Source organism: Alexandromys fortis, unplaced genomic scaffold, assembly GCF_014885135.2.
Source record: "Alexandromys fortis isolate MF-2015 unplaced genomic scaffold, M_Fortis_MF-2015_v1.1 scaffold_46, whole genome shotgun sequence".
In the NCBI taxonomy this organism is placed as follows: Eukaryota; Metazoa; Chordata; class Mammalia; order Rodentia; family Cricetidae; genus Alexandromys; species Alexandromys fortis.
In genome coordinates, this window is record NW_026067919.1 from 6,673,696 (window position 1) to 6,700,848 (window position 27,153).

The window sequence follows — 27,153 nt, forward strand, 5'->3', positions numbered from 1 at the left end:
AGGGCTTGCTTATATCCATGGAGTTTCAGGCTAGCAGAACACATTGGAATCATGTCTCTCTTTTTAGAGTGTCATTGTTTGTGAACCCATCTACGATGAGTAATCCCAAACTATCCCCAGTCAGAGATATTTCTTTATGTATTAAGAACTGTCTCTCTGGCTCATATTACCTATCTAGCATTAACATGTGACAAATATGGATACTGTGAAAAGAACTATAAAAAATTAACAATATATGTATGTAAATATTTATCTATATATTCATATCTGCAGGAAACAGGCTAAACAAATCCAAGAGCAACTGAAAGAATCACAGCACGGGAAAAACTACAGCCTCAAGATGTCCAGTACATTGTCAAAGTCCGAGAGCCTGATGAAGAGCCATGTCCAGCTGCAAAATGTAAGCTGCATGTATCCACATTGTTTTTATTGTTCACCTTAGAATTTTAGGTACAGAGGGCATTAAGGAACCTGTCATCAGAACTGTGGAGTTGATTACCACTGTAGCTATTCTTGCTTAATTCATTTTGCAGCTGTGTGAATGTGTGTGCATGGGCGTGTGTGTGTGTGTGTGTGTGTGTGTGTGTGTGTGTGTCAAATACTAAATTAGAAAGATGATTCTAGTCTTTTGTAATAACTGACTTCTGACAGTGATAGGGCTTTTGGTTGTTTGTCCCATAAACTACTTTCGGTCTTTACTTAGGATCAGAAATATGGCAGGAATACAATATCATACTTCGAAGGCTGGCTCACATCCAAATCAGGTTATGAAGGGCATGAAAAGTTCATGGTTAGGGTTAAAAGAGAAATGAGAGTTGTAGTCACATAGTCACTTCTAATAGCAGGCTTGCTGCTGTGTGTGGGACACAAATCTGGAAGCTGAACACATACTCACTCTGCCTGCTTCATTCTTTGAGAAGTACTTTTAGTCATTTTTTAGATACATCGCAAAGTAGTGGATTAAACACAATGAGATGCTATCTAACACATGCCGAGACACGCCTTAAAGGGTTAAATCTTTGCCCCCACAGGAGATTCTGCTTCTAGTTTCTGAGGCTTGAAATGAAACAACAAAGGCCATGGTACAACCCGGGTGTTTGAGGATAATAGGCAATCACCCAGGCCGTATGCCTGCCCCTCCAAATGCTTAAATCGTTGAGAATTTGCACATCATTTGCGATTCTAAGAAATCATTACCCCAAAGCTGCCATTATGATGAGCGTAACAGATGTACTTAGCTGATTTAATGTGAAATTCATAAATCTGAATTGCTTCCCAGCAAAGTTTCCTTAAACTTTTATTCATGGCAGTGTGCAGGATTGTTTTGTTCAGAAACACAGAGAATGCCTTTGCTAATGATTTCTCATGAGTGTAATCCCAGCACCTTCAACAGCCACCATGATGAGGATGTCAGTTCCTTAGCAACTGGCCCTGAGAATGATAAACAAAGCCAGACACCTGAGGAAGCAGCAGGGACAGACTGCGATCAGTAAGGTAACATCGAATAGGAAAAGGGGTCCAGCAGGAACTCTACTTAAGTTCAATAGATTCAGCAGTGACCAGACCTGGTAAAGGGCAGAGGAGAGTAGTAAAGTAAGACGGAGCAAGGACTTAATCAAAGGTAGGGAATTAAGAGTGCGAAGTGTTGGACAGTGTAAATGTCATCAGGCAGCTGTGTCCACTGGCTAGCCAATATTGGGGTCAGAAATCTACCTTCCCACAGGACTGTGATACAGAGCGCCTATCCTTCCTGGTGATTGCATTCCAAAGAAAGGCCTCGATATCCTCATGAAAAATACTTTTGAGCTTAGGAGATCTGCATTTTTAATTTACTTATTTATTTATTTATTATTTTTTTAAATTTTATTATTATTTTATTTTGGTTTTTAGAGATAGAGTGTCTCTGTAGCTTTTTAGAGCCTGTCCTGGAACTAGCTCTTGTAGACCAGGCTGGTTTCAAACTCACAGAGATCTGCCTACCTATGCCTCCCGAGTGCTGGGAATAAGGCATGCACCACCACCACATGTTTAATCATGAGTTTTTTTTTTTCTCAGAAAATGCTTTGGGAAGGAAAGCCAAGGAGCTGCCATCAAGTATGGTGAGAACAAATTTGAAAGGCCTTACATGTGTTTTGAGTTCCAGGTGCTCTATATCGGGAAGAGTCAATTTAGGAAAGCAAAGTTAGTATTCGCTCAGCTCTTCTCATGTGGGGCCAACAAGTGAATGGAAACATACGTGGAGAGAGGCTACACGTTCTACAGTCTACAAGCCAGACTTAAAGGAAAGCAGTCAGTTCTGTTTTCGGTATGATTGCCACACACTCATGTGAGGTAACTGTATAACTGTCCAAAAGGTGACCTCACTACAGTCTCCTCATCCAGCCATTGATAATAAGCACTCAGTTTATTTGTATTATTAATGGTGATATTAAAAGGAAAATTTCATCTATGTTGTCTCCCTTTTCTTCCCCTGACTTGATTAATATGATTCAAATTACATCGAGGAAATGAGTTATCCACGGGGTTCCCAACATTTGAAAGACCTTCAGCACATATGATTTTAGGGCCTCTTCCCCTCTCTTCTGTAACCTACTTAGACCCAGGAAACCTTTGTATTGGCACAGGGTACCAAGAGTCTCTACTGTATCCTTTCATTTGGGCTTTAGGGGATGTGCAGATGGCATCTTCTTATATCACTATCACTGTTGTATAGGAAAAGAACATGGATTGAAAAATAACTTTTTCACTACCAGGTTCTCTCTGATAGGCTCTACCCAGGAGACAGATGAATCAGATAAGAGTTTGGCTTGGAATTAAATCATAAATCTAACACATGAAATATCCTGAAGTAAATGTGACAAAGGGATGTTTTGAATTTAGGCTTCAATGTCATTTATACTTAAGGAAAAGAAACTTTGGTAGTTCTAGGTGGGAAAGGCAATTTATGGAGATATGAGCAGAAACAATATGGGATTAGTGTTAGGTTTGTTTTGCAGATTTTAGGGTCCTCCTTGTAATGGTCTGTCCTGTCCCTTTAAGAGACAAACCTCGCCCACTCTCCCCCTCCCCCCCCACAGCAGAGGTGGGTGGATCTTCCTGCTTCTAGTCTGAGATCCTTCCTTTTCTGTCTCTCTCCTGCCTCACTCCCTTCCCTCAACCTCTCCCCTTCTCCCCTCTCTCTGTTTCTTTTTCTATCTGCCTCTCTCTACTCTTCTCCCTTCTCCCCTTCCCCCTTTCATTTTCTCCTCTATTTAGCAATATTGAGTGTCCTCTAACTTTCTGACCTTCACACAAGGTGGAAATGGGCTCACATTTTTGGACCTCCACAATTTTTCCTTTACTAATTATAATAAAGCCTGTGCTTTTGCAGCTGGAAAGATGATTGTGCTTGCCTTAAATGAACATCTTTTTGTCTTTTAGAGTTATCCATCTTTGGTGTATGTCTTTTAATCACACGTGTCCACATTTAGGTGTCAAGGGAAACAGGATTAAACCCATCTTTGACTGTTGACCTCTGTAAGCAAAGGGTTAAGGGAGAAAGTACTTCTGGGTTCTATGTCTCTGAGTCAAGCTTTCGTCAAGAGAGTTCATCTGTAATTAGATAATTATTCATGAATAAACGTGCTCCTATGGCCACAATCTCTCCTAATTAAAGAAGTGGAGGATCACCAGGGTTGGGAATGCCCCTTTTTAATCAGTTTTGAGGTTTTTTAAAACTATTTTTAGCTGTATCAAAACATACATTTTTACCAAATACGTCATCTTCAAGAACTCCTGGTAGAGTACAGTTAGATGTTTGTACATGTGGATTTCCTTTCCAACAAAAAACCTACCCCACCTCTGGAGTTTTTTCCTGCCTTTGCTTGTTCTCAGTGAACTTTAACTCAACTTAGTCCTTATGGCAAAGGAATCTTTTGGGGTCATGAATTCTAGCAGCCCACCACTTATGTGGCATTTCAGCAGAGTTCTAGGAGATAAACAGTATAAATGGCTGAACAGAAGTTCGGAGAGCAGGAGACAATCAGCAGGAAAGTAGAGCAGCCAGCATGGCCGAGTGAGATAAACCAAGTGACTTCATCCTACACAGTTCTGGCTGCCACTCAAGGGGTTAAATGAGCCAGGCCCTTTAATTCTACTAGATTGAGGTGAACAAATGTCTTCCCACAGGGACATGTCAGCTTCAACCCTAGGAGGCAATGTGGGTGATTGCCAGTTTTGTAAAGTCTTTATGAACATTTCCTATGCAAATTTAATAGTAGAAAATAGCATTCTTTGAAATTTGTACACCTTTATTTGATAGTAAAACAAAATCTCTGTCAATATATTTCTGGTCAAATTTCCTCTTTGGTGAACTGCGTGCCCACCACCTTTGCTCACGGTTTTATTGTAGGAAGCAAATAGCAACTTGACTGCCATTTTTTCACACTGTAAATTGAGAGGAAACACTGACAGAGAATAGATATTAATTATTCCTTCAAAATGAACATTTGTGTGACTTCCACACTATTTTAGAAATTCATAAAAAGGAAGCATGCAGGGAGTCTGTGCAGTTGCAGCACTGCAACACTGGAAAAGACTTTAGAACTTCTGGGGGGAATGAATGTTAAAGCGCAATGGTGCTGGGGTAATTTGGAGAGCACGTTTGCCTTATAAGTTTACATATATGGACACACACGTGTGCACACACACACACACATTTCATTTCCTCTCTGTCAAGAACTATGGAGCAATACCAATGTCAATGACACATTGGTAAATATGAGTGTAGCGCAAGCAGTCTTCTCAGGAAAGGATGTACCACATAACTGCTCTGGAGTAATGTTTATTAGGAGAACGGGACTTCAGACTACAATGGAGCCTTGAGGTAGGAGAGAATCTGTAAAACAATATATTTAAAACAGTATACAATATATTTAAAACACATCAGACAAGGCCTTATATGAAAAGAGAGGCTTCTTTTTACAAACCAGAGAGAAGTGCCATTAAGATGGATAGGTAAACAGACAGAAGAAAAGAGCAATTGCTCTTCAGGGTAAGAATTATATTAAAAGAGTTGTTAGCTCCATGTGTATAGTGTGGTAGGCTTATGAAGAGACACTCCCATTCTGCTGGACTAATAGTCAAACTCTCTGCCTATTTTCAAAGATTTTAGGAGATAAGTGAGGTTCCATACCCCAAGCATCAAACTTAGTAAGTAAGTAAGCCATACTGTATACCATGCGGCCTCTGATTCCAGGGATAGAGGAGTAGTTGGCCATTGTAAAAACTCTGAGATTGTAAGAATACACAGTTGCAATTGCTGACTTCCCATCTCTTTGTAGCAGCAACTTCACATGGTGGGGGTGGGGTGGGGGGCTTCAGGTGAGAGTGTGCTGACTTCTTTAATGTCTGTGAAGTCACCCAGAAATTTGAACTGGTCTGGGAGCTTGGGAAAGTCACTTCCATTAGCAAGCTAGGAAAGCATCAGACAAGTATGCATCTGTATACGGCAGTGGGGCAATGCGCCCTCATGGGTTCTCAGCAGAGGGTAGTTTGTCTGTCTACCTCATTTGGCAAAGTCTGGAAACACTTGTAAGTCTTGGAAGAAGAGTGGTGCTGGAATACAGTGGACACACACCAGGGCCTCTGAGAAACATCTTCCAATGTACAAGCACCTCCCATAACCAAAAATTCTCTTTCCAAAATGTGTCTACTATCCCTACAGTTCATTAAATATTTATGGGAAATATTTCATTCTACAGTCGTTTACCAGGAGGTGAAACACTAAGTCACATGCTGTTCTAGACATTTTGAATTCTGGCTACAAAGAAGAGTACAGTATCCCAGAAGTGACTCCAAAGAAGCCATCCCTTGCCTCTGCTTATACATAGATGATTTGTGACTTAAAGGTGAATTATTCTCATTAGTTGTGTTCTGGATGAGAAGGCACCAAGGTTAGATAGAGTTACAACTTATAGAGGATAGAGTTACAACCTACTGACCCACAGAGCCATCGAGACAATAGCATGAAACTTCTCAAAGGAGTTCAAGGATCAGATAGATACTCATTAGAAATGGGGAGATCTGTTCTCACATAACACCAAGAAAGCATATCATAACCACAAAGCAAGGTAAGAACATTATATAGCCACTTTAAAGACAGCTTTATGGGTGAGAATAGGAATTCAGTAGGAATTATGGGGAAATCAGGACCCCTCTTGGGGACCTCTGTCTCATTAGTAAGAGAACTTAAGTACAGACCCAAAAGCTAACTTGAGTATAATTTTATTAGAGTTTGAAAGAAAAATGATGAAGTGGGAAAGCTGTAAATCTCAGCCTAGAAGGCAGAGATAGAGAATAGGTGAGCCCAAATGGAGGTCAGCCACATGATGGACAAGCAGCCTTATGACAGGAGTGGGGGCCTGGAAACACAGTGAACTCTGAAATATCAGATAAAGCATGTTTAGAAAAGAGATGGAACTAAAAAAAGGAAAGGCAGTGTTTCCTGAATAATTATGACAACTGGTTGCCTTTCTAAAAGCTGTGGCTTGGCTCTGTTAAGTGACAGAGCTAGGGGATGGAAATCTGAGAAGGAAACGTGCATTATCCTGTTGAAGGGATCATTATTCCCTTAGTGCTTGAGCATGGCTTAAGGTGGCAGTAACCCTCATGGGGGGGGGGTCCCATAGATCATTATTCCCTTAGTGCTTGAGCATGGCCTAAGTTGACAGTGCCCTCATGAGGGGTGGTCCCTTAAAGGATTAACCTGCCCAACTGGAATGTTGAGCTTCTACTCAGTCAAAGATTTCATTCTCTTGATCAGAAGGAAAGGTTTCCTTTGGTGACCTCTAATGCTGTCATAACAGTTAAAAGACAATACAGAGTGCTAAGACATACAAAGAAAGAATGCAATACCCAACACATTCGTAATAACTTACAGGAGTGTATTCATTCAGTAATGCTTATTTAATATTTACTTGTTACTGGGACAATACCCATGGTTGGTGACCTCAGAATATAAAGAGGCTAATAGTAGAAATGGATATGTATTAGGTTTGGGTGCGAAGAGGTAAAGGGATTGGAGATAAGCAAGCTTAAGTGATACCACCTGTCAGTTGGGGGATTTATTAATGTAGCAGCTGGTCAGCATGGCCCGAGTCAAAAATAGGAAGCTTTAGTTGCACCAAATGAGACAAGGGATCCACTTTAAATGGTATCCAAGGAAAGTGTAGGTTCTGCATCAACAGAGGAAATCTTCGCCAGTATATGTCTTACGTGACATTACAGAGGTAGGGAAGTGGGGTGAAGGGTTTCTGACAGGAGTTTCTTGTAGCACAGAAGAAGGAAGCTTGGTTAATGCGTGACTGGTAAACTTGATCTGCTTTTAACCCCTGGACAGCGCAGTAGAATTTGGTTCAGTACTTCTCTATGTAGGACCTGTTTTTTTCTGACAATATGTATGTATATCCTATTCTATAATATGACCACTAAAAGAGAACATTGAAACCACCTTCATGCCAGTAATATATGAATTGAGTGAAGAGAGTAAGTTGAAGTCATTGGCATTGCTTGTCTGTTTAAGCCAGGAGTCATTTCTTTAAAATTAATTTTGACGAGTTCCTCTTGAAGCCTGAGTTCTTGCTCAGCATATCAAATACTAACTTACTGAATCATGCACTCATCTTTACATCCACATACAAATTAAAGAGTTAATTAATATCAGCAAGCACTTGATGAGTAGTCACAGTGAGTCAAAATTTCCCTCCTGGATGAACTGTCCCTGTCCTAAGGGCATTCACTCATTACTACAGGTGATATCTACTAAATAATAACCTCTCAGGTGTGAGATCTAAGGTGGACTGATAGCTTTCTAGGTATCTCAGTTGAGAGCTCACCACTCTCAACTGAAATGCTTACTACCATCTGCCAGTTTCTCTCTACCAAACCTTCCATAAATACCTAGTATCAGCGCCTTTGGTCATGTGTTCTATATTAACAGCATTTATTGTAGTTTCCCTTGATGCTTTAGGGAGGGGCTAAAGACTTGCACGTTGTTGCCTTTGGCTCTCAGATCTGTTCTCAAGTGACATTTGAGTGCTCTGCTCAGCTGCCTGTCTGGATCTCCCGGTGAATATCCTCTAAGGTGTCACTAAGTTTGGTAGTAGGTTCCATGCGCTTTCTCTGCCTCAGACCCTGATGGTCTTGTGTTTATGTTTTCTTACAGACTCATTTTGTAGAAGACATAGAGTATCATTTATAGGTGAATCCGGACATTCAGCCATCCACTCGCTGGCCCTCAGCATGAGCCTGAATGATTTACTTTCAACACAGTGTAGATTCGTGGGGGGAAGCCCTCATCTTAATCACCCTCCTGTGTGGAATGCTCCCTGTGGGCATAGAGGCCTTCCACTGTTCTCTGCCCCCTTGCTGCCTTGCTCCTAACGAACTGCTGGGGCTTTGCAGGAATCAATAGGCCTGTCAAATTAAGCAGGCTGGTGTAGGTAGCAGAGCAATGACATTGTTGTTCCCAGGCCAGGTGCTGCACGCAGTGGGAGCCGGGAGGCTAAATAAAAGCTGGGCCTCTTTTGGAAAGCAATGTTGACAGAGCAGATAATCACCTGTTCTGGAAACCCGGGCCAGAAAGGTGGGAGGGAGGGTGTTTGAAGAACAGTTTTAAATGCATGTCTTTCGACACCGCTCCTAGCTCATCTATGAATGTTTCAAAGTTCTTTATTACCAGTATCACTGAGGAGCCAAGAGACAGAAAACTGCAAGGGCATGCCCTTATTTAAAAAAAAAAAAATGCAAGCAATTCAAAGCAACTTGCTTGTTGTTTTGAGAATTTTTGTGCTTGTGTGCCTTAATAGTAAGAATTCTAACAACTTTCCCCAGAGTTCCTCTAAAGCAAACTATTTTAACTAGCGCCCTCTCGCAGACACAAGTCCCCTTTCCATCTTCCTCAGCCCGACGCCTCCTGCAGCTACTGCTTCAGGCTACGGCTTCATCTTGGAGAGAGCTAAATTTTTCTATGTATCAATGCCCCAGCCTTCCTGCTGGAGGCTCCCACAGCACCCTCATTCCACTGGCTGAAGCTATCAGTCCACCTTAGATCTCACACCTGAGAGGTTATTATTTAGTAGATATCACCTGTAGTAATGAGTGAATGCCCTTAGCTTCTCCTTACTCTTGCCAGTGTATCAGCGTTCATCTGACTCTGTTGACTTGGGCAGGGCTAGTCAAGATTTTGAAGAATTCTTGCATGGGGTTTGCTTGGTGTGTTCCTGGTGGTGATATTGGACGTTTTCTCCATGCAGATGCACCTGTTTTCATATCAGGCATACACACTGGCAGTCTGATGCCTCAGTGCTGATGTTACTCTGCTTTGCTCCTGAGGTTGTATTTTTCAGGTTCTCTCACTGAGATTCAGATACTCCCTTCTTCCCATCTTCTACACAGAATGCAGAAGTAGTCATCTATAGCTCATATATAAGTAATAAGAAGGTATTTTTTCCTGATTATACAAAATCTGCATGAGTCATTTGGATATTCGGGCCAGGGCTTGGTTTCTTCTCATCCACTCATTTACGTATTCAATAATCTCTATACCAACTCATAAATACACATTCTATATTTAGATTTATAATGCAAAGAGTTAAATACTGTAACTAGATATTTTTAGGAAAAATTATGTGCTCCAGAAACCAGGAAAAGCTTGATGTGGCCACCCTATTCAATATGCTAATTAATAGGTGGATTTGAAAAATGTATAAGAAGGGGATTTTAAAAAAAAAATAGCTGTACTGATAAATAAATAAATAAGTAGATAAATAAATAAATGAGCCCAGTTACCCCATATTAGCCATGGATGTACAGGCATGAACTTTAAGAATAAATTCAAAAGAGAAACAGGGCAAGATCAAGGTTAAGTGTTCCTGGTTCTGGTGTAGCCTTTAAGATTGTTCTGTCGATTCAGGTTTCTCAAGGTGATCTGGTGAAGTGTTGTTGCTCTCTCCTGGCTGCCAGTGCTTGAGAGGATTGCCTCTGGTCCAGGAGCCAGCCTTGCCCTCATGGATAAGGACCCATATGTGCAGTAGAAGGATCTGTCCTGTGTGCTCTGCTGCTTGTGAAGTCCAAGGTGACTTCAGGATGAAGATAATGAGTTACCCCTGTACTTGGGCCTCAAAGTAAGATGGAATAAGTTAGGCAAACACTCCTTGAGTAATTAACATGTGAAGAGATAAGCGGGTGTCCCCAAAATAATAGAGACAGGCAGAGAGTGAAGGCAGAGAGTTCAAATGAGAAGGCGGGATCTTTGTTTGTTTGTTTGCTTGTTTGTTTGTATTTACAAAATACAGATTTTACGTGCCCATTTCGAAATGATTTTATGTTGTGATCAGGGTATTTAGCCTTTGTATAATAGTTCAGTTGCTTGTGTCATTTGGATAGTAACTATCATCAACTGATCAGCTCTTGAAGTATTTGTGTTGAACACTGAAGGATATTTCAGGTTTGTCCTGATAATCTGTCCTAATCATATAACCAGACTTTCTCCTACTAGCATCCCTTTTATTGCAGATTGCTGGTCAAGACAAGATCTGTGAGCTATAAGTGTTTCTTGGCAATGAAATTGTTTTGCTTATAAGCCCTCTTGGCAAACAGATCACAGACAAATGCACAGCTATAATTTTTCATATAACCATCTGTATCTAAATTTAGCTAAAAATTCCTTCACATATCCTTAATACTTATCAATCACTGCCTTTCATCCAGCCCCACCCAGTGCACTAGGAAGAAACCTGACTTCAGTAAACTCAGCCATGTACATAATGTTTCTTCCACAGGACAAATATCAGTAGGACCCAGAATTTACTGTGGCACCTGTGTCATGTGTCTGACATCTAAACAGTCCTCATGTGCAGGTCTCACCTTAACAAGTTGCCTAAGGCTGTATTCCTGCCCTATGTCTACCTCCCATAGCTGCATCGTGACATACTTGTAAGACAGGTCTGGTCCTCTCATTAGAATCGGCATTGCTTCGTAACACCTCCATACACTTACATGTTATTAATGATATTAATACAGTTCCGTTTCCTTAACAAATCTAGGCTTTTGATGTTAATAATTTCCTCTGTAAATTTTGATAATTTTCAATTGTTGAAGAAGTTGGTTACGTTCACTAAGGTGTGAAGTTTTGGAGACACTGAGAAGCTAGTTTTTCACAAGCTCACTGGTGCAGTGAGAATGGTCTCTCTTTTTATTTTGGTTGATAACTTATGATAGAGATATAAATTAACATGCATGTATCTTTTCAACTGTCAAAACTTATTGAATACTAATAAATTCCAAGGTAATATTAGCAGCAGATTGACAAAAACTCTCCTTTATTGGTTTGAGTAATATTGGCTGCCATTGACTCATACATTTGGGTGCTGAATAACTAGGGAATAATATGATTTGAAAGGATTAGAAAGGTTTGAAGGTATGGCCTTATGGAAGTGGGCATGACCCTGCTGAAAAGTGTATCACTGGGGATGAGCTTTGAGATTTCAAAATCCTATACCAGGCCCAGGTTCTCTTTCTCTGCCTATGGATCAAGCATACTGTTCCAGCACCTGCCTGCATTCCACCATGCTTCCTGTCATGGGTAACAGACTAAACCTGTGAAACTTAAGCAAGTCCCCAACTAAATGCTTTCTTTCATAAATCTCCTCACTCAGGATTTCTCTTTATAGCAATGGAACAATGACTAAGAAGTCCTCTTTCCTTGAAAGTCAGGGCTAAGTTTGGATGTCCACCTTCCTAGACCAAGATGGAGCGGGGAGGACTTTGGACTAGGGAACCCTGACTGCCCCTCAGACTGGAGAGGGAGGTGGAGAGGAGTGGGGGAGAGGGGGAGAGGAGAGGGAGGAGGGGGGAAAAGGGAGACGGGGAGGGAAATGGGAGGCGGGGAGGAGGTGGAAATCTTTTTTTTTTTTTTCAATAAAAAAATTACATTAAAAAAAAGAAAGTCAGGGCTACATGAACGCATAATCTTTTATTCCAATTATCAGTTACTAATGTCTGCAATAAACTACCATGACAAAAAACTGCTTGTGAAAAAAAGAGGTTATTTCTATTATATATCCACATTGCAGCTCATTTTCAAATGCAGTCATGGCAGGAGCTGTGTTTGAGGTACTGATGAAGAAGTCATGGTGGAACACAGCTATCTGGCTTGCTCCTCATGCCTGTCTGAGCCTGCTTCCTTATACAACTCAGGACGAGCAGTCCAGAGATGGCACTGTCTACAGTGAGCTATGCACTCTCTCATCAAGAAAATGTACCAAAGGCTTTCCCAACTGGCCAATTTTGGGGGGGTCCTTTTCTTAATTGAGGTTCTGTAGTCAGCGTACCATCTCTCTTTATATGTTTTCTTCCAATAGATCTACTGCTGTGCAATTTTGTCTTAAATCATTCTAGCATATGATTAGTTTTGTTGTTTACTTTTTCTCTGCAAACTATGCTATTATTTTCTTCTTGTTTTTTATATTTATTTATATTTATTGTCTTATATATTTAAAATAGAAGGGGCATAACTGATTGAAGCAGAGGCATACAGTTAAATAGGTGATCTCTTTTTGTGACTGGTTCACTCAATATGTAGGCCATACTGGCTTCAAACTCAGTGATCCTCCTGCCTACATCTTCGAAGTACTTTGATTGAAGGTATGTGCCACCACACCCAGAATAAATAGATCATATTGTTTTCAATTTGTGTGTGATGTGTGAAGACTGTACTTGTACATGTATGCATGCGATAGAATATATATGGAGGCTGGAGAACAACTTTAGGGATTGGTCCTTGCCTTTCATCTTGTTTTGAGACAGAGTCTCTCTTTAGTTGTTTGTCACTGTGTACCCTATGCTACACAGCCCATGTGTTTGCAGAGATGCTCCTTTCTCCACCTCCCATCTCACGAGAACAACAACGGCATTGCAGGCTAAATGCAGTTACTAAAATGAAATACTAAGAGAGAAACCCTTCTAAAAATAACATTGTGAAAAGAAAGTGGTACTTGCTGAACCAAGTGCCAAGAATTTTAAACAACTGTAATGTAACAATGTCCTGAATAACCATGCTTTATAAATATTAACCATACGCAAAACCAGTTAATAGGTAGATTTCATTCAAGACGTAGAACAAAGCTCCAATTTAGGATTCAAACAAATTGAACTAATGGCTCAAGAGTCATTTTTATGAAAATGCACTGTTCTTACAAAATGAATGAGTTGCTGACTTACAATGATTGCCTGAGAAAATAAAGATTCTTCAGGAAGAGTTGGCTGATCATTGCTTTAAGATATCCCTCTGAAATAAACTTCTTAATCCGCATTCTAAATCTACTATAAATTGGTTGTAAATTGGAAAAACAAGCACATTCTACCTTCCATATTTTTAAATGTGAGTGCTTGGCATTTTTTTCAATATTACACATTTCCAGATGGGGATAGCAAATATTTTTCCAGGGTTTTACTTTGTTTCTTAGAAATCATTTTTTTATACTTAGGATAATTGGTTGTAGTTATTAAATAAAAATATTGTCCTGCTTTAATTTATGGATCTTGTGTCCTCATTAAAAGCATTTCTGTCCCTTAAGGCTATGAACAAATTACTAATCGTCTTATAAACTATTTCCTCATTCAGAGAGTTCATTCATCCAAATCTGAAAGGAACATTGATCTTTTATTTTATAATTAACCGTAATTATGCTCATTGCTACACAGATTCTCTTAACTTACATAATCTCTGAGATATGTTCTTCTTTAATATTTTATTGAATTAAATTAATAAAATCCATATTACTTTATTGTTTATTAAGAAAACTTTTTAAAAAATTAACCCAGTCCATTTTTCTAATATATTTATGATTTTGTTTCTGTATAGTTATTTAATTAGGCTTTTAAAAAATAAGACTAAAGCAAATTTACTCTATTTTTACAAATAGCAGGTGACCCACTTCCTCTTGCTGCATCCCATGTTTTTCCTTCAGACAATGCTACATGTACTTGTTTATCATGTAATAAAAGTGAACAAAATGCCCCAAATTCCTCCAGGGTTGTACGCTGTGCTATTAGCTGTACTGTGTACTTTTGAGGTTGTTTCAAAGTATAAATATTTATTACTTGCTGGGTTGTTTTCCATTATATGAAATATCAATCTTTAAAGGTAAGTTTCCAGGACCCACAAGTCCAAGGACCACCCACCTCCATCCAGGTCTAGTAAGGTGAGCATCCAAGCTGCCTAGGCTCCCACAAAGCCAATAGGTGCAGTAGGATCAAAAACCCATTGCCATTGTTCTTGAGGTCTCAGTAGTCCTCATTGTCCGCTATGTTCAGCGAGACCGGTTTTAACCCAGGCTTTTTCAGACCCAGGCCAGCTGACCTTGGTGAGTTCCCAATAGAACATCCCCATTGTCTCAGTGTGTGGGTGCACCCCTCGCGGTCATAGGCATCCTCCTGAATATTAACCTTCATCAGGCGATGAAAGGAGACAGAGACAGAGACCCACGTTGGAGCACCTGACTGAAATCTCAAGGTCCAAATCAGGAGCAGAAGGAGAGAAAGCACGAGCAAGCTTTACTTTTGGATTCTTTTTTCCCTCCTTCCTTGTGGTCACACTGTATCCCTTGTCTATTGTTCCCAAGTCATTCCTGGATTTTGTGTAAATATAAGCCTCTAAAGAGATGCTACCAATTGGTTAGAGATAAACTCTTGAGTTAAAACATAAGGGCCGTTTTTTTTTCTTGATATCTGTTTCCGTTCTTATACTTCTGAGAGAGAGAGAGAGAGAGAGAGAGAGAGAGAGAGAGAGAGAGAGAGAGAGAGAGATGAGATGAGATGAGATGCATAGCCTTTCTATCGTTCTTCTGGGAATCTTCAGTGCCTAGCCCTGGTATGGTATTACTAGTCGCCCTTCATCATGTACCCACCGCTCACAACTCTGCATGTGATTTCCTACAGTACTCAAAGGTGGACAGGCATCCTGTGACTGCACTGGAGAAAATAATGGAGTCAAGCTTTGTGGGTCCCCAGTCATTCCCCGAGGTCCCTTCTCCTGACAGAGGAAGCCAGCCTGTCAAGCACCACAGGTACTGCTAACTAATCATGGTGGGAGTGGGTGAGTTCACCTTAAAAGTAGACACAAGCCAGGGAATGGCTACAGGACCCACAAGTCCAGAAAAGGTAACTGATCTTGCTTCTAATATGGGTGAGGATTTCCACGCAGGGAGTGTTCAGGCAGTTCACAGCCAGGAAGCAAATTCTTCAGTTTTCCTCAGCAGTATCACCTTCCCTACAAAAACATAAAGGAGCTTTCTTCAGAGCTGCAGCTATAGACCATTAAATGAAGCAATTGCACTGTGAAAATCTATTAAAAGTGTGATTTTTTTTCTGCCTAGCTTGCTTGGTCACTGGTTACAAAGCTAATGTCTAATTCTACTCTAGGCAGCTGGTGTGACATGTGCCAATGTTCCAAATGTTCCTCACAAAAGAAAAGTTTCCAGAGGCAAATCCTGCAGAGTATGCTCTTTGAGCCGGCAATATATTCTGTTATCAGAGAAGCTCCATCCTTTAGTGTGTGTGAGCTGATCATAGAAACTATTTCTTTGGGGGTGAAGGCCAGCTACAAAGTCATTTGTTGCCTCACAGGAAATTCTCATGCTGGGCATGTTCTCCAAAATCTTTTCATCCACATGGTTGTGTGTTCTATGTGAGGAATTTATTTTTAAAAATTGATGATATTTAGTCTAAACCAAAAGATAAAATTGAAACTAATACTAGAATAGACACTCTGTCTGTGTGTACTAAAATGAACATTTGTAATCTGAAAAAGGGACCCAAAGACTGAATATTCATTTTCTTAGTGATAAGCAGTTTTTATATTTTCAAATCATACATTTATATCATATTATATATATATATATATTAAACTTTTAAATGTTATATCAATTGTTTCTAGCAATAGATGATAGTGTTCATCTTGTACATTAGCAAGAGAGAAATACACAATGAAAGAGCTGACTTCCTACTTTCCTCCCCCAAAGACTATACTTTTCTGACTAAATTTCCTATGAGATTTTCAGTTATTCTAATACTGAGCTCACTAAACCGCAGAAGCTGATGGTGATGTTGATTCCCATACCTCTTTAGTAGATAGATTCTAGGGTACCAAGGATTTGACAAAGAAAAGAATTTCAGTATCTTTAGTTTAGGATTGAAATAATTTGGCGTCTGGGTAGTTACATCAGTTCTTATTGGCAAGTCTGTGGTATGTCATAGCTTGCATTTTCGGAATTCCTGTTAAAGCAGCCTTTTACTTCACTTGACCTCAAGCAAGCTGCCTTAATTAGAGAAGTGACATCCAAAATTGCTCACCTTTTATAGGGCAAATAGTTTCTCAAAAACGGTATCATCCCATGCTTATTTTATAATGTATTATAGTAGCTATATACCCTGTCAAGAAAAATTGTATAATATTACTCTGCAACATATTATGACAAAAATATTTTGAACTTGAGAGTTTTAAATAATGGCTTCTGCTATGTTAGAACTACAGCACCACTGTGCCCAGTAAATTTTTTTTCAGTCTCTCATTCTTAGCTTTGATCTTGGTTTCTATATCTCCAAGATGAAATGAGGGTATCTTTAAAGGCCCTTCCTTTTGTTTTCTGTTTTGTTTTGTCTTGTTGCTTCAGTGACATTGCAGTATCTGTTGACATAGCTTGTCTTCTGATAGATGGGGAAGGGTTGATTTATGAAGTGCCTTTAGAACTTGAAATTATAGTTTAATGCATCATAGCTTTTGTTTTTTAAAACATACAATAGACAGAACAGTTTCGTGATTGATAACCTGTATACTGATTTATATATCCTTCCAACTGCTCCATAATTTCCTGAATGCCCCTCAGTTAGAAGGCCTGAATCTCTGATTGATCAATAGGTTTACAACTGATTTTGAAGATGGGTCACTACTTCATACTGGTAGACCTTGTTTTGACAGTTCAGCAAGCTATGAATAATTAATTTCTTGTTGTGCACTGAAAATATGACTCCTTTAGATGCCTTATTTATGAAACAAAGCTATTAATCCAAAACTGTTATTTCTAATGTTTAATTAAAAAAAACTACCTGTTGAAAAAAATATTTGAGACATGTTATTTTAGTGAGTTATATCTTGGCAATCTAACTTCCTCACAATGGCATCAGTATCAGTTGCCAACAGCCATGGGAGCCCAGAGCTTTCAGTGAAACAGATAAGCCTTTGCATTGCCAGTTATGGCATAGTAACGTATATAATACATGGTATTGTGAACCTCACATGTTTTGACCTCACAGGACACTTAGCATACTTGAACTCTTTCATCTCGGGTGTGAGACCACACACATACCTTGCTTTGGCCTGTTCCCTCCCCATTCTCACCCAAGTCACTTTATCTGAACAGCTTATGTACCAGGTGAGCTCCAGTCTTCCCTGTTTTCTGGCTTCTGGTCTAGCAGAAGTACTGGCGAGGGAGGAAAGGACTGGGAAAATGAGGTCATAGTCCTTCCATTCCCATCCTCAGTTATGTCCCACTCTGGTCTTCTGGGGCCACAGAACCTGCCACCTGACTTGGTCCTTCCAACACTACCTCTATTCTGGAAAATGTTCCCTCTCCTTGATAGGATTGGTTTCCTATTGTTAGTGGTCTGAGGGGCAACAATTTCTTCTGCAGCTTCATCTCTGTTCCTCCCATGTAATGGCTGCTGACCACGCCTCTTATAATCTCCTCAACTGGTCCAAGTTAAAGACGTTTTGATTTCCATCCAGAATTCGGACACAATTATCTTCCCTAGCGTCATGCTTCTAGCAATGTAGGGACCTGAGATTTACATCCAGATGCAGCTCACTCTGGTGCCAGATCTCCCAAACCCTAGATCCTAAATCATGTGGGATTAGACAGAAGTGAAAGTACAGTAACAAAGTCACTGTTCAAGAGCTCCCTAAAGATGTTGACGTAGAGATTGAATGTGATGACCATGTTGTTAAGCATTTCAGGAATTCAACCTACAGCAGATGACATGGCTAAGAACTTAAATATCATGAATGACATGATTTTCTGTCTGTACAAAACTGAGAAATTAATGTGGACCTGCCACCTTACCAGAACCACCAAGATGACCGTTAGCACTCAAATATCAATTTCTCAAACTTCCAGTTAAAATATTTGCCAAATTTGCCAGGTATGGCAGTGCATTTCATCAATCCCAGCACTCAGGAGACATAGATAGGCTGAACTGTGTGAATTCAAGGCCAGCCAGGTCTACATAGCAAATTTCAGTCAGCCAAAGCTACATAGTGATTCCCTAAAATCAATGCCCCTTCTTTTTAATAAACACATCTTATATGTATAAAATAGCAATAATGGTAATATTGATGGAAGAAGTGAAAAACCCCAAATGGTAGAACAATAGGGGTATAAAGGCTTTGGCAGGCTTTCCCTCATGGGTACACTGCTGAGTTTTGAATATTTTCATCCTGGCCTATAGAGTTGCAGTGATATTTTTAGATTATGTGAATGCAGCATGAGATTTTAAGCTCACTGTATGCTCATGACCTGTCTTCTCATAGAACACTAAAGTTTGAACATAGGCAACTCTCTCAGTAATATGGGAAAGGGAATTGATAAAGAATCTTTCATCAACGTCAACTTGTCAATTTATCTTCATAGAACCCAGTTCTTTTAATATAGTCTATGTATATGGGCTCACTTTGCTAAGGCCTGGGATATAGGTCATTTATGCTTTTTGTTTGATGGCCTCTATAATGGTCATTTGGGAAGTTTGGATGCGTACATCCAAGAAAATTTAAGTAGGTGCTTATTAAAAGCAAACTCAAATGAAGACTGATGAAAACCTGGGAAGGTAAACTGAGAATTTAACACATGTTTGAAAAAATATTGTCAATTAAAATAAGGACTGTTTATCCTATCACTAAGAAATGGAAATTTCTCCATAAATCCCCTCTGGGCTTCCTATTTTCAGTTCTCATCACTATCTAATCAGGGCATTTCTATTCCAATTTGAAGACAGCTCCTATGGCTTGGAAAGTTAGGGTGGGGACCAAATTGTCATCCTGAGGCTGCCTTAAACCCATTTCTGTCTTAGCTAGAAAGCCAGACACAGGGAATTCTAGATCTCAGTGCCTCTAACAGTAAGTGAATTAAGCAAATTCCAAATTTAGCGGATTGTATTTTTGACATTGATAGCAGAGAACTTTAAGGATGAGAGGTATGATTTCAATGTCCGAGACATTTGAATGGCTTCTTAGAAGCTCTTATAATCTCTTTGCTTCATTGGTTTTGTTTCCCCAACTCAGCAGGAATATTTCTTCTTGCTGCAGTCCAGGACAAAGGAGTGGGATGCTGCACAGGAATACCTTCAGGAGGACACCACCCTCACCCCGAAGCCGACTGGGTGGGATTGTAGGACCAGCATATCAGCAACTGGAAGAATCAAGGATCCCAGACCAGGATACAACACCTTGCCAAGGGTAGGTCTTTTAGGGACTTACTAGGGAGACTGTTAGAAGTCTGCCATTAGGTTAGTAAATAACTGTTTAAAAAAAATCATTCTTAGGAAGAACAAAGTATCCTTTCATCAATAATATAAAAAATATATTAGCCATGTGGTGGTGGTGCACGATTTTAATCTCAGAACTTGAGAGGAAGAGACAGGCAGATCTCTGTGAGGGTGAGGCAGGCCTGATCAACAGAGAGAGTTCCAGAACTGACTCCAAAGTTACAGAGAAACCCTGCCTTGAAAAATAAAAACAAACAAACATATATATGTGTATATATATGTGTGTGTTTTATATTCATTGACTTCTGATTAACAGTGTGAATCAAACCCTAAAAATTAGCCTGTAACATAAATATATCTACTTCCATCCAGTATTCTTGAATGTGAGGTTTAAGTAAAATATTAAAAGAAGAAAACCCCAGAGAAACCTTTAGAACTGAAACGTCTTCATTATTTGCACTATGGAGGTATCAGGGATTTGGACACCATAGTTATTGCCTACAGTACAAAGGTACCAGGTCGTCTAGGAAGTACCAACATACATAGGGCTCAAGGTATACTGAGCGGAATGCAAGATAGGTTCTCATCAGTCACACATGGAATAAGTAAAAGTAGCTTACCACTAAAGTTGGATCCCTGTCCTTTATGACTTGTGTCAATTTTAGAAAATGCTGTCATCTGAGCTCGAGCTTTATTTAAATATAAACCTCCCAAAGGTCGGTGGCCAGGTCAAAAAGGGAGTATTAAGAATCTATGTCAGATACATGGTATCCAGGGAAACAGTTTTTGCCATAAACAATTCTCACCATGCTATCATTAATTAAGAATTTAGATTTACTGTAGGTATTTCCATAGTCAGGCTCTAGCTGTGCCAAGTGGTTGACTTCCTGAGTGATCTAGGCTGGGTTTCTATGTAGTTTTGGTCCAGGTGATTATTTCAGATCTTTTGTTTCAATCCTGAGACCAAAGCAGGTAGGAAGTCCAGTTCAGAGCCTTGCAATTCTCCTTTCTGCTAGATATGGAATAGATGGACTGTTGCTCTGTCCGATTAAGCATGGCATGGGTTTCCTTAAGAAGAAAGGATCTTTGGAAATTGGATCCAAGTAGCCTGTGGCTTTACTTTTTAATTTTGTAACAATTCCAAAAGGACCATTCCTTCACATTTCTGAGTGCTTGCAAATGCAGGACAGGAACTAAAATGTCTAAATAAAGTCTGTGATGCAAGTGAGGATGCAGTCGGCATTTTACATGCCCTTACCTGTGACAAGGGGTTGACATTTAGCCTGTATCTATATTGACCCTGTTTATAAACTACTTTATCAGTAATCAATGATGATTCACAGGAGTCTGTCCCTACCCACACATTTTCTTTTTTACAGTGAATATTAGCATGTGTAATTATCTTTTATTCTAATTGTTTTCCCTCTTGGTCATAGTGGCTCTCACCCCAAATGTTCCTGATGCTAAGAGGTTCAGAACCTGTAGCAAGTTGCAGTTTGAGTTACATGTCCACAGACCTTCCAGGGCTCAGAGGTTTTCATTCCTGCCTCTTCTTTTCTTTCTGTCCTGGGTCAGCTTGGTTATAATTTTATGTTGGCTCAATGACCACAGGATTGGCAATCACCTAATTGTCTCTGTAGCTGGCTTGAAACATGAATTTGCTCAGTGTCGTGGGCACCCAGTATTGATCAATGTTGACTGTTCGTCACTCTGGCCTCAGCACAATGAATCTCAGGAGTAATCTTATTCTCAGTCTTAAAAACAGCTCTTTTCCATTCCTGGGGGACGGACTGTCTCTCAGGACTGCAAATGAGGTTGGTAATAGAATTTCACAGCTCTCATTTTTCACATCTGCCCTTAGCCTGAAAGGTGGGTGAATGAATTTGCAAGATCCACTGGCCATATGTTCCTGTTTACCAAGCATACGGTTGTTGTCTACTAACTAGGCTTCATGTATGTTCCTTCCCTCCTGGGTAGGAAAGCCTGCCTACTTGAATACATCATCTACCATAGCATAGCAAGACCTTTAGAATGGGGTAGATAGAAGATTGAGGCTACCTTTCTCTGACTGATGCTCTGGGCAGTGCCATGCCTGGTAATAATGCATAAAGGCCTGTACTGGATGTGTCAGGCCAATTATTGGATATATTACAAGATAATAAAAAGGAATAGATTCAGAAAAGTCAGGTTGACATCTTCAAACTGGTCATGATCCGAAACATAGTTAGTTCCCACATCATCTAGCTAGCAACCTGGTGCATTTTACATCTTGATATTCTTTGAAGATGTTGGTGAACACAACAAAGATAGGAAAGCTTAAAGGGCCATCTCAGTGTGGCATTGGTCATCCCAAGAGAAAAATTAGTTCATGTGTTAGCTTTTCGACCAAATTAATTACGAAACCAGGAAATAGATGTGCTGAAAATGCAGCAATGGCTGACAGTGTAAAATGGAATCACTGGTTGTGTGGATGGTCCTTTCTATATACCTGCTATATGCCTAAACACCACTATAAGCCTCGCCTCAGAAATTAGATCTCAAGAGTCAACAAGAGAAACTAAGTCATTGGCTTGATTGCTGACTTACAACAAATCAGTCACTAGTTATTGCCACCTTTCTTGACTCACATGCTCAAGGGGAGTAAAAAAAAAAACATACTTTGTGGCTTCTGATTTCTTTGATTGATGGCAGGGAGTACAACCCAAAGGATTACAATGGCAATGAATAATTTCAGCATCAAACTGTTAAGGAATTCTTGAGATTCTAGGTTTTACAGAGCTCTAAACAGCTTCTATGTTACAATCCCATCTATAAATTTTGATTCCACTTAAACACTTGCTGAAATACCATAGCTGTAACTCTTCACAGCAGCCCCAAGGAAGACTTGCTGGTCACCCATGCCTCTGGTGCAAGAGCATGGCCCAGTTGTTTTATTTAAACTTTACAGTTGTTTGATTTAAACCTCACAGCATCACCAGCCCCCAAGTATCCAAGTAGTATAAGAGATGATATTTTTGTTTTGTGTGGTACTGAAACCAGGCTTGCATTACATTAAGATTATACTTACTTTGATTTTTACCACGAGCCCCTATGTGCTTTTTGAATTTGGAAAATTCAAATGAGCTTCCATTTGTCTGAGAGTCCAAATTACATAACGATGCTGGCTTCTTATTCAAAATTAAATCAACTCTGGAGAACTATTATTCTTTAATGGCATCTTCACTCTGTAGCAAGAGTTAATATTCAGTTATTGCCAGTTACATGTCTAGTAGTTGGCTTGGGAAATGACCCAGGGTAATTAATTTCAATTCCTCTCTCTCATTTAAGTCCTTAATTCAGTGTCAGGTTGAATATGTGGTTTTTTGAAGTTTGGCATTAGTTGCCTTTGAGCTTGGCCTTGCCACATTGCTGAGTCATCACAGCAAATAGTTATAAACATCTTCTGTGATACTCACCATTTTCCCAGCAGAATTTATCCGTTGCTATCACGACCACATTACAGCTTATTATATTTTATCTGTAGATCTACCCTGATGACATTGATATAGATATGGTGTTATTCCAGTCATATTTCTTGGCTCTTTTCTTTACATAAATATCTGAAGGCATATTTTATGTGTATTTGTACATTCTGAAAGTGTAGTTTCAAAGACTAAAAAAAGGGCCTGAGGTTTGCTCATTCTTATTAGAATTGATTCATGAATCTGACTTTCTGTCATATAAGACAGAGGGTTAAGATCCCATAGGGAATATTCATATGCATGGCTGTATAAAATTAAACAACCGAAGGGATGTTATAATCTAGCTTACCTTAGGATGTTCCTTCATTAGCTGGTTCTGACTTTTATAAAGACAACTTGACACTTGAATTCAAATCCTTCTGTTGCTTATGTAGAAGTGTAATTTGGGGCAGGTCATTTGAATGCCCCTTGTAATTATCTACTCCTTCATCACACAAAAATGATAAACTATTTTTTTGTGAGATAATTAGAGGAGAAAGTGATATTCAAGTCACTGTGCAAATGTTAGCTGTTATGTCTGATATTAGTTAATGAACTATAAAAAGAGTACTTTCTTTAGAGGTATATTCATTCATTAATGTGTTAATTAGATCAGGGTTTATTGGTCACCAACTCTATTCTAGATTCATGGAGAAAAGACACAAGTGCTATTCACCTCTCTTTACTCAATTCTGGTGACACTAACCCCATTGTGACCTCACAGTAGAGACTTCTTTGAGCAGCTACTCAATACGTTTCATTGTAACTATTCTTTACATACATAAAAACAATTTTCATTTACATTACAATATAAGCCAACGATATTAAATCTATTAGACTTATTGGACTTATGCTTACATGTTAATGTTTACTATTTAAAGATAAAGTCACTAAACGTATGACAAAATCTACCATACAAAGTCTGTTACACCTGTTCCACTCCAGACACTGGAAAGATCAAAAGAGAAAAATCACCATAACTGAGCAGTTTACAACTCAGATCCTGGAATCCTTAAATTATCTTGGATGGCATGCTGGTATTTGTGACAAGCCATAGCTGAACATCAGTGCTCTTTTTTTACTGTAGGGACACTGAAGAGCCCTGCTATGTTGGGACGATTATAGGAACACCCTTTATATTCCCCCTGGACAGGCAGAGGGATTGGGCACCCCTGGTTTAATCCTATGGCTCAGCAATGGGCCAGCAAGCACTAAGGCACTCTATCTACAGGGCAAACTGTCAACAGCAGTTCAATATACATTTCTTGTGTAAAGCAGAAGCTTCAAGGACCGCGATACCTGATGGTCAATAATGGACTTCATGATGGCTCTCAATTATGGTGACCACAGCAGTCAATCAGACAGACCCAGGTCTGAGAGGGTGGAAGAGTTATGAGTGAAGTAATGCCGTGGTGATGTCCTGTTTGTCACGATGGAAAAGGTCACACTTACGTGCTCAATCCCCATTTACTTTGTATTCTAGGATAGAGGTCAGGAAGACTATATCCCATCTGCCTATACAGCTGTGGTGTGTTGAAAGACCCCTGGACTTAAAGTAAGAAGATCTGGGTTTGAGTCTCAGTCTGTCACTTATTTTTCTGTGTGACCTTAGGCAAGTCACTTCACTGATCTGAATTTCAATTGACTTTTCTGTCCGTGGGAGCGTAGTATCCGTCTCATGGGGTTTCTGTGAGAAGTCAGTGAGATGGTGCATGTGGAGGACGTTTTGGCTGGTATGGTTCTCAGAGGCACAGTGGAGACCAGAATATGACTCTCTTCATCTTTTGACAGGTATGAATCCAATGGCTTAAGAACCCAACAAAACGCATCCATAAATATGCAACTGCCTTCAAGAGAAACAAACCCCTATTTTAATAGCTTGGATCAAAAGGACCTAATGGGTTATTCATCCCCAAGGGCCAACTCTGTGCCCATCATCCCTTCGGTGGGTCTAGAAGAAACCTGCATGCAAATGCCAGGGATTTCTGAAGTCAAAAGCATTAAATGGTGCAAAAACTCCTATTCTGCTGACATCGTCAATGCGAGTATTCCAGTCAGCGATTGTCTTCTAGAAGAACAACAGGAAGTGAAGATATTGCTAGAGACTGTGCAGGAACAGATCCGGATTCTGACTGATGCCAGACGGTCAGAAGACTATGAACTGGCCAGCGTGGAAACTGAGGACAGTGCGAGTGAAAACACAGCCTTTCTTCCCCTGAGTCCCACGGCCAAATCAGAACGAGAGGCACAATTTGTCTTAAGAAATGAAATACAAAGAGACTCTGTGTTAACCAAGTGACTCGAGATGTAGGAATCTGTGCATTCTCTGCTTTGCTCAACAGGAAAGAGAGGAAATTAAATACAAATTATTTATATGCATTAATTTAAGAGCATCTACTTAGAAAAAAAACCAAATAGTCTGCCGCCCTCATATCATAGTGTTTTTTAACAAAATATTTTTTTAAAGGGAAAGAAACGTTTCAGGAAGGATAAAGCTTACCACTGAAGCTTTTGGGGGAGGATTCTGAATCCACTTTCAGTTAGCCCCAACACTGTCCTCTTTGGCTCTTGGAAGATTTGGCCAATTCCAACCTCTGGTCCCATAGTGCCAGTATCTGTATGGAAAAGAAACTGGTGTTCACCTAGCTTCAAAGACATGTGCTATATCCCAATAGAGGATTTGCCAGTGAGCAGGTAGCTCTGGTCATTTGGCTCTTGAGTTCCAACCCCTAAATTTCTATTCATCAATGCTCTCACCACAGTTTGTCACGTCAAGGAGTGGAGTGCTTTGTATTTGATTTTTAAAGACTGGTGGGAAAACACGAACAGGAAGAAAGATGGAAAATAGGAGTAACCTGGTTAATCTTAGCTACTCTCATGTGCTATCTTTCTCTGACATTTGAAAGCACAGAACCTCAGAGCGAGATGGGAAACTATTATAGGAGAAGAGATAAAAAAAACAAAAACACAAATGACAATGTTGTGCCACTAAAATTATGCTAATAGAAATGTTTTTTCTTGGAAAGTGTTTAGAAGCTCTGAAAGGGCACCTCTCAGTGTGTGTGTGTGTGTGTGTGTGTGTGTGTGTGTGTGTGTGTGTGTACCTGTGTGCATAGGTATGAGCTTGTGAGTGTGTGGACTTGCTCACCCAAGGACATATGCTGTATGCACATGTGTTCCTTGTACGTATGGGTGTGCATGTGTGTGCATATTAAAGCTTGCAAAAATTTGTTCTCAAACATCAGGGAATCGAATATTCAAAAGAAATTTTCCCTCTTAAATCTTTTCACTTTAAAACTTTCCATTAAATAGAAAGTTGGTTAGAGAGTTCTTGAACCAAGGTAACTTGCATGGTGGGGGTCTTACAAAAACTCGTGACGAGGTCTAGACCCTTTTCTGATGTGAATACTTTTTAAAAGAACAGTCTTTGGGTTATTGATATCAGTATCACAAAGCAAATTAATGGAAGATGTGTTTATTTTGAATCTTTTACTTAAATTACTGACACAAGCCAATTATCAAATTAACAGGTGACCATTTTAATTTCCTGTCATCCTCATTGCTACTTTACAGTAAGTTTGCTCTATGTAGACAGAGGCTCTAGCTTCTCTGTTTAACATGGAAGGAATAAATTGTTGAAAATCACAAATCCCAGACTATTCAGTTCACAAGCAATGCCCCCCAAACAATAAATTGTGTTGTATGTTCATTTGGAATAAAGCAATATTTTTACCACTGCGAAGGTGAACTGAAAACCTCCTGAAGATGTGTCTGTTTTTATTTTCCCTTATTTTTTATGGGGCATTCAAGGAAACTAGTGTTCCCATATCCAGTCTTTATCTGATTACTGGTGGTGTTGTTATGTTTACACTGTTTAAATAAAAAGGCACAGTATTTGAAAGTACGTAAAAGATTGCTTTTACTGTAGTTTCGGGACAGCTTGGTTAAAATTTCAAGGATTTGGTTTTCATCAGAGAAAATATACAGTTCTTGCTTGAGGTAAGTTATTTCTGTTAAACACATTGCAACTTGTTATCTGCGAGCTTTCATTGATAACAGATAAAATCATCTAGGGAAA

The 27,153-nt window shown here is 39.6% G+C and overlaps 1 protein-coding gene across 7 annotated transcripts in view; it reads left to right on the forward strand.

Moving 5' to 3' along the window:
* Nrg3 (neuregulin 3) overlaps positions 1 to 25,492 on the forward strand; it is a 942,917-nt gene extending 917,425 nt beyond the window's left edge. For 2 of the 7 annotated variants that reach the window (XM_050140555.1, XM_050140556.1), the window contains exons 6-10: positions 274 to 400; positions 14,980 to 15,107; positions 19,397 to 19,546; positions 24,559 to 24,630; positions 24,867 to 25,492. In XM_050140555.1, coding sequence (XP_049996512.1) covers positions 274 to 400; positions 14,980 to 15,107; positions 19,397 to 19,546; positions 24,559 to 24,630; positions 24,867 to 25,374 — 985 coding nt within the window. In that variant the 3' untranslated portion in view covers positions 25,375 to 25,492. Of the gene's footprint in view, positions 1 to 273; positions 401 to 14,979; positions 15,108 to 19,372; positions 19,547 to 24,558; positions 24,631 to 24,866 lie in introns of all 7 variants that reach the window. The other 5 variants (XM_050140557.1, XM_050140559.1, XM_050140558.1 and 2 more) reach the window with 3 other exon arrangements.
* Positions 25,493 to 27,153: the final 1,661 nt, after the last annotated feature.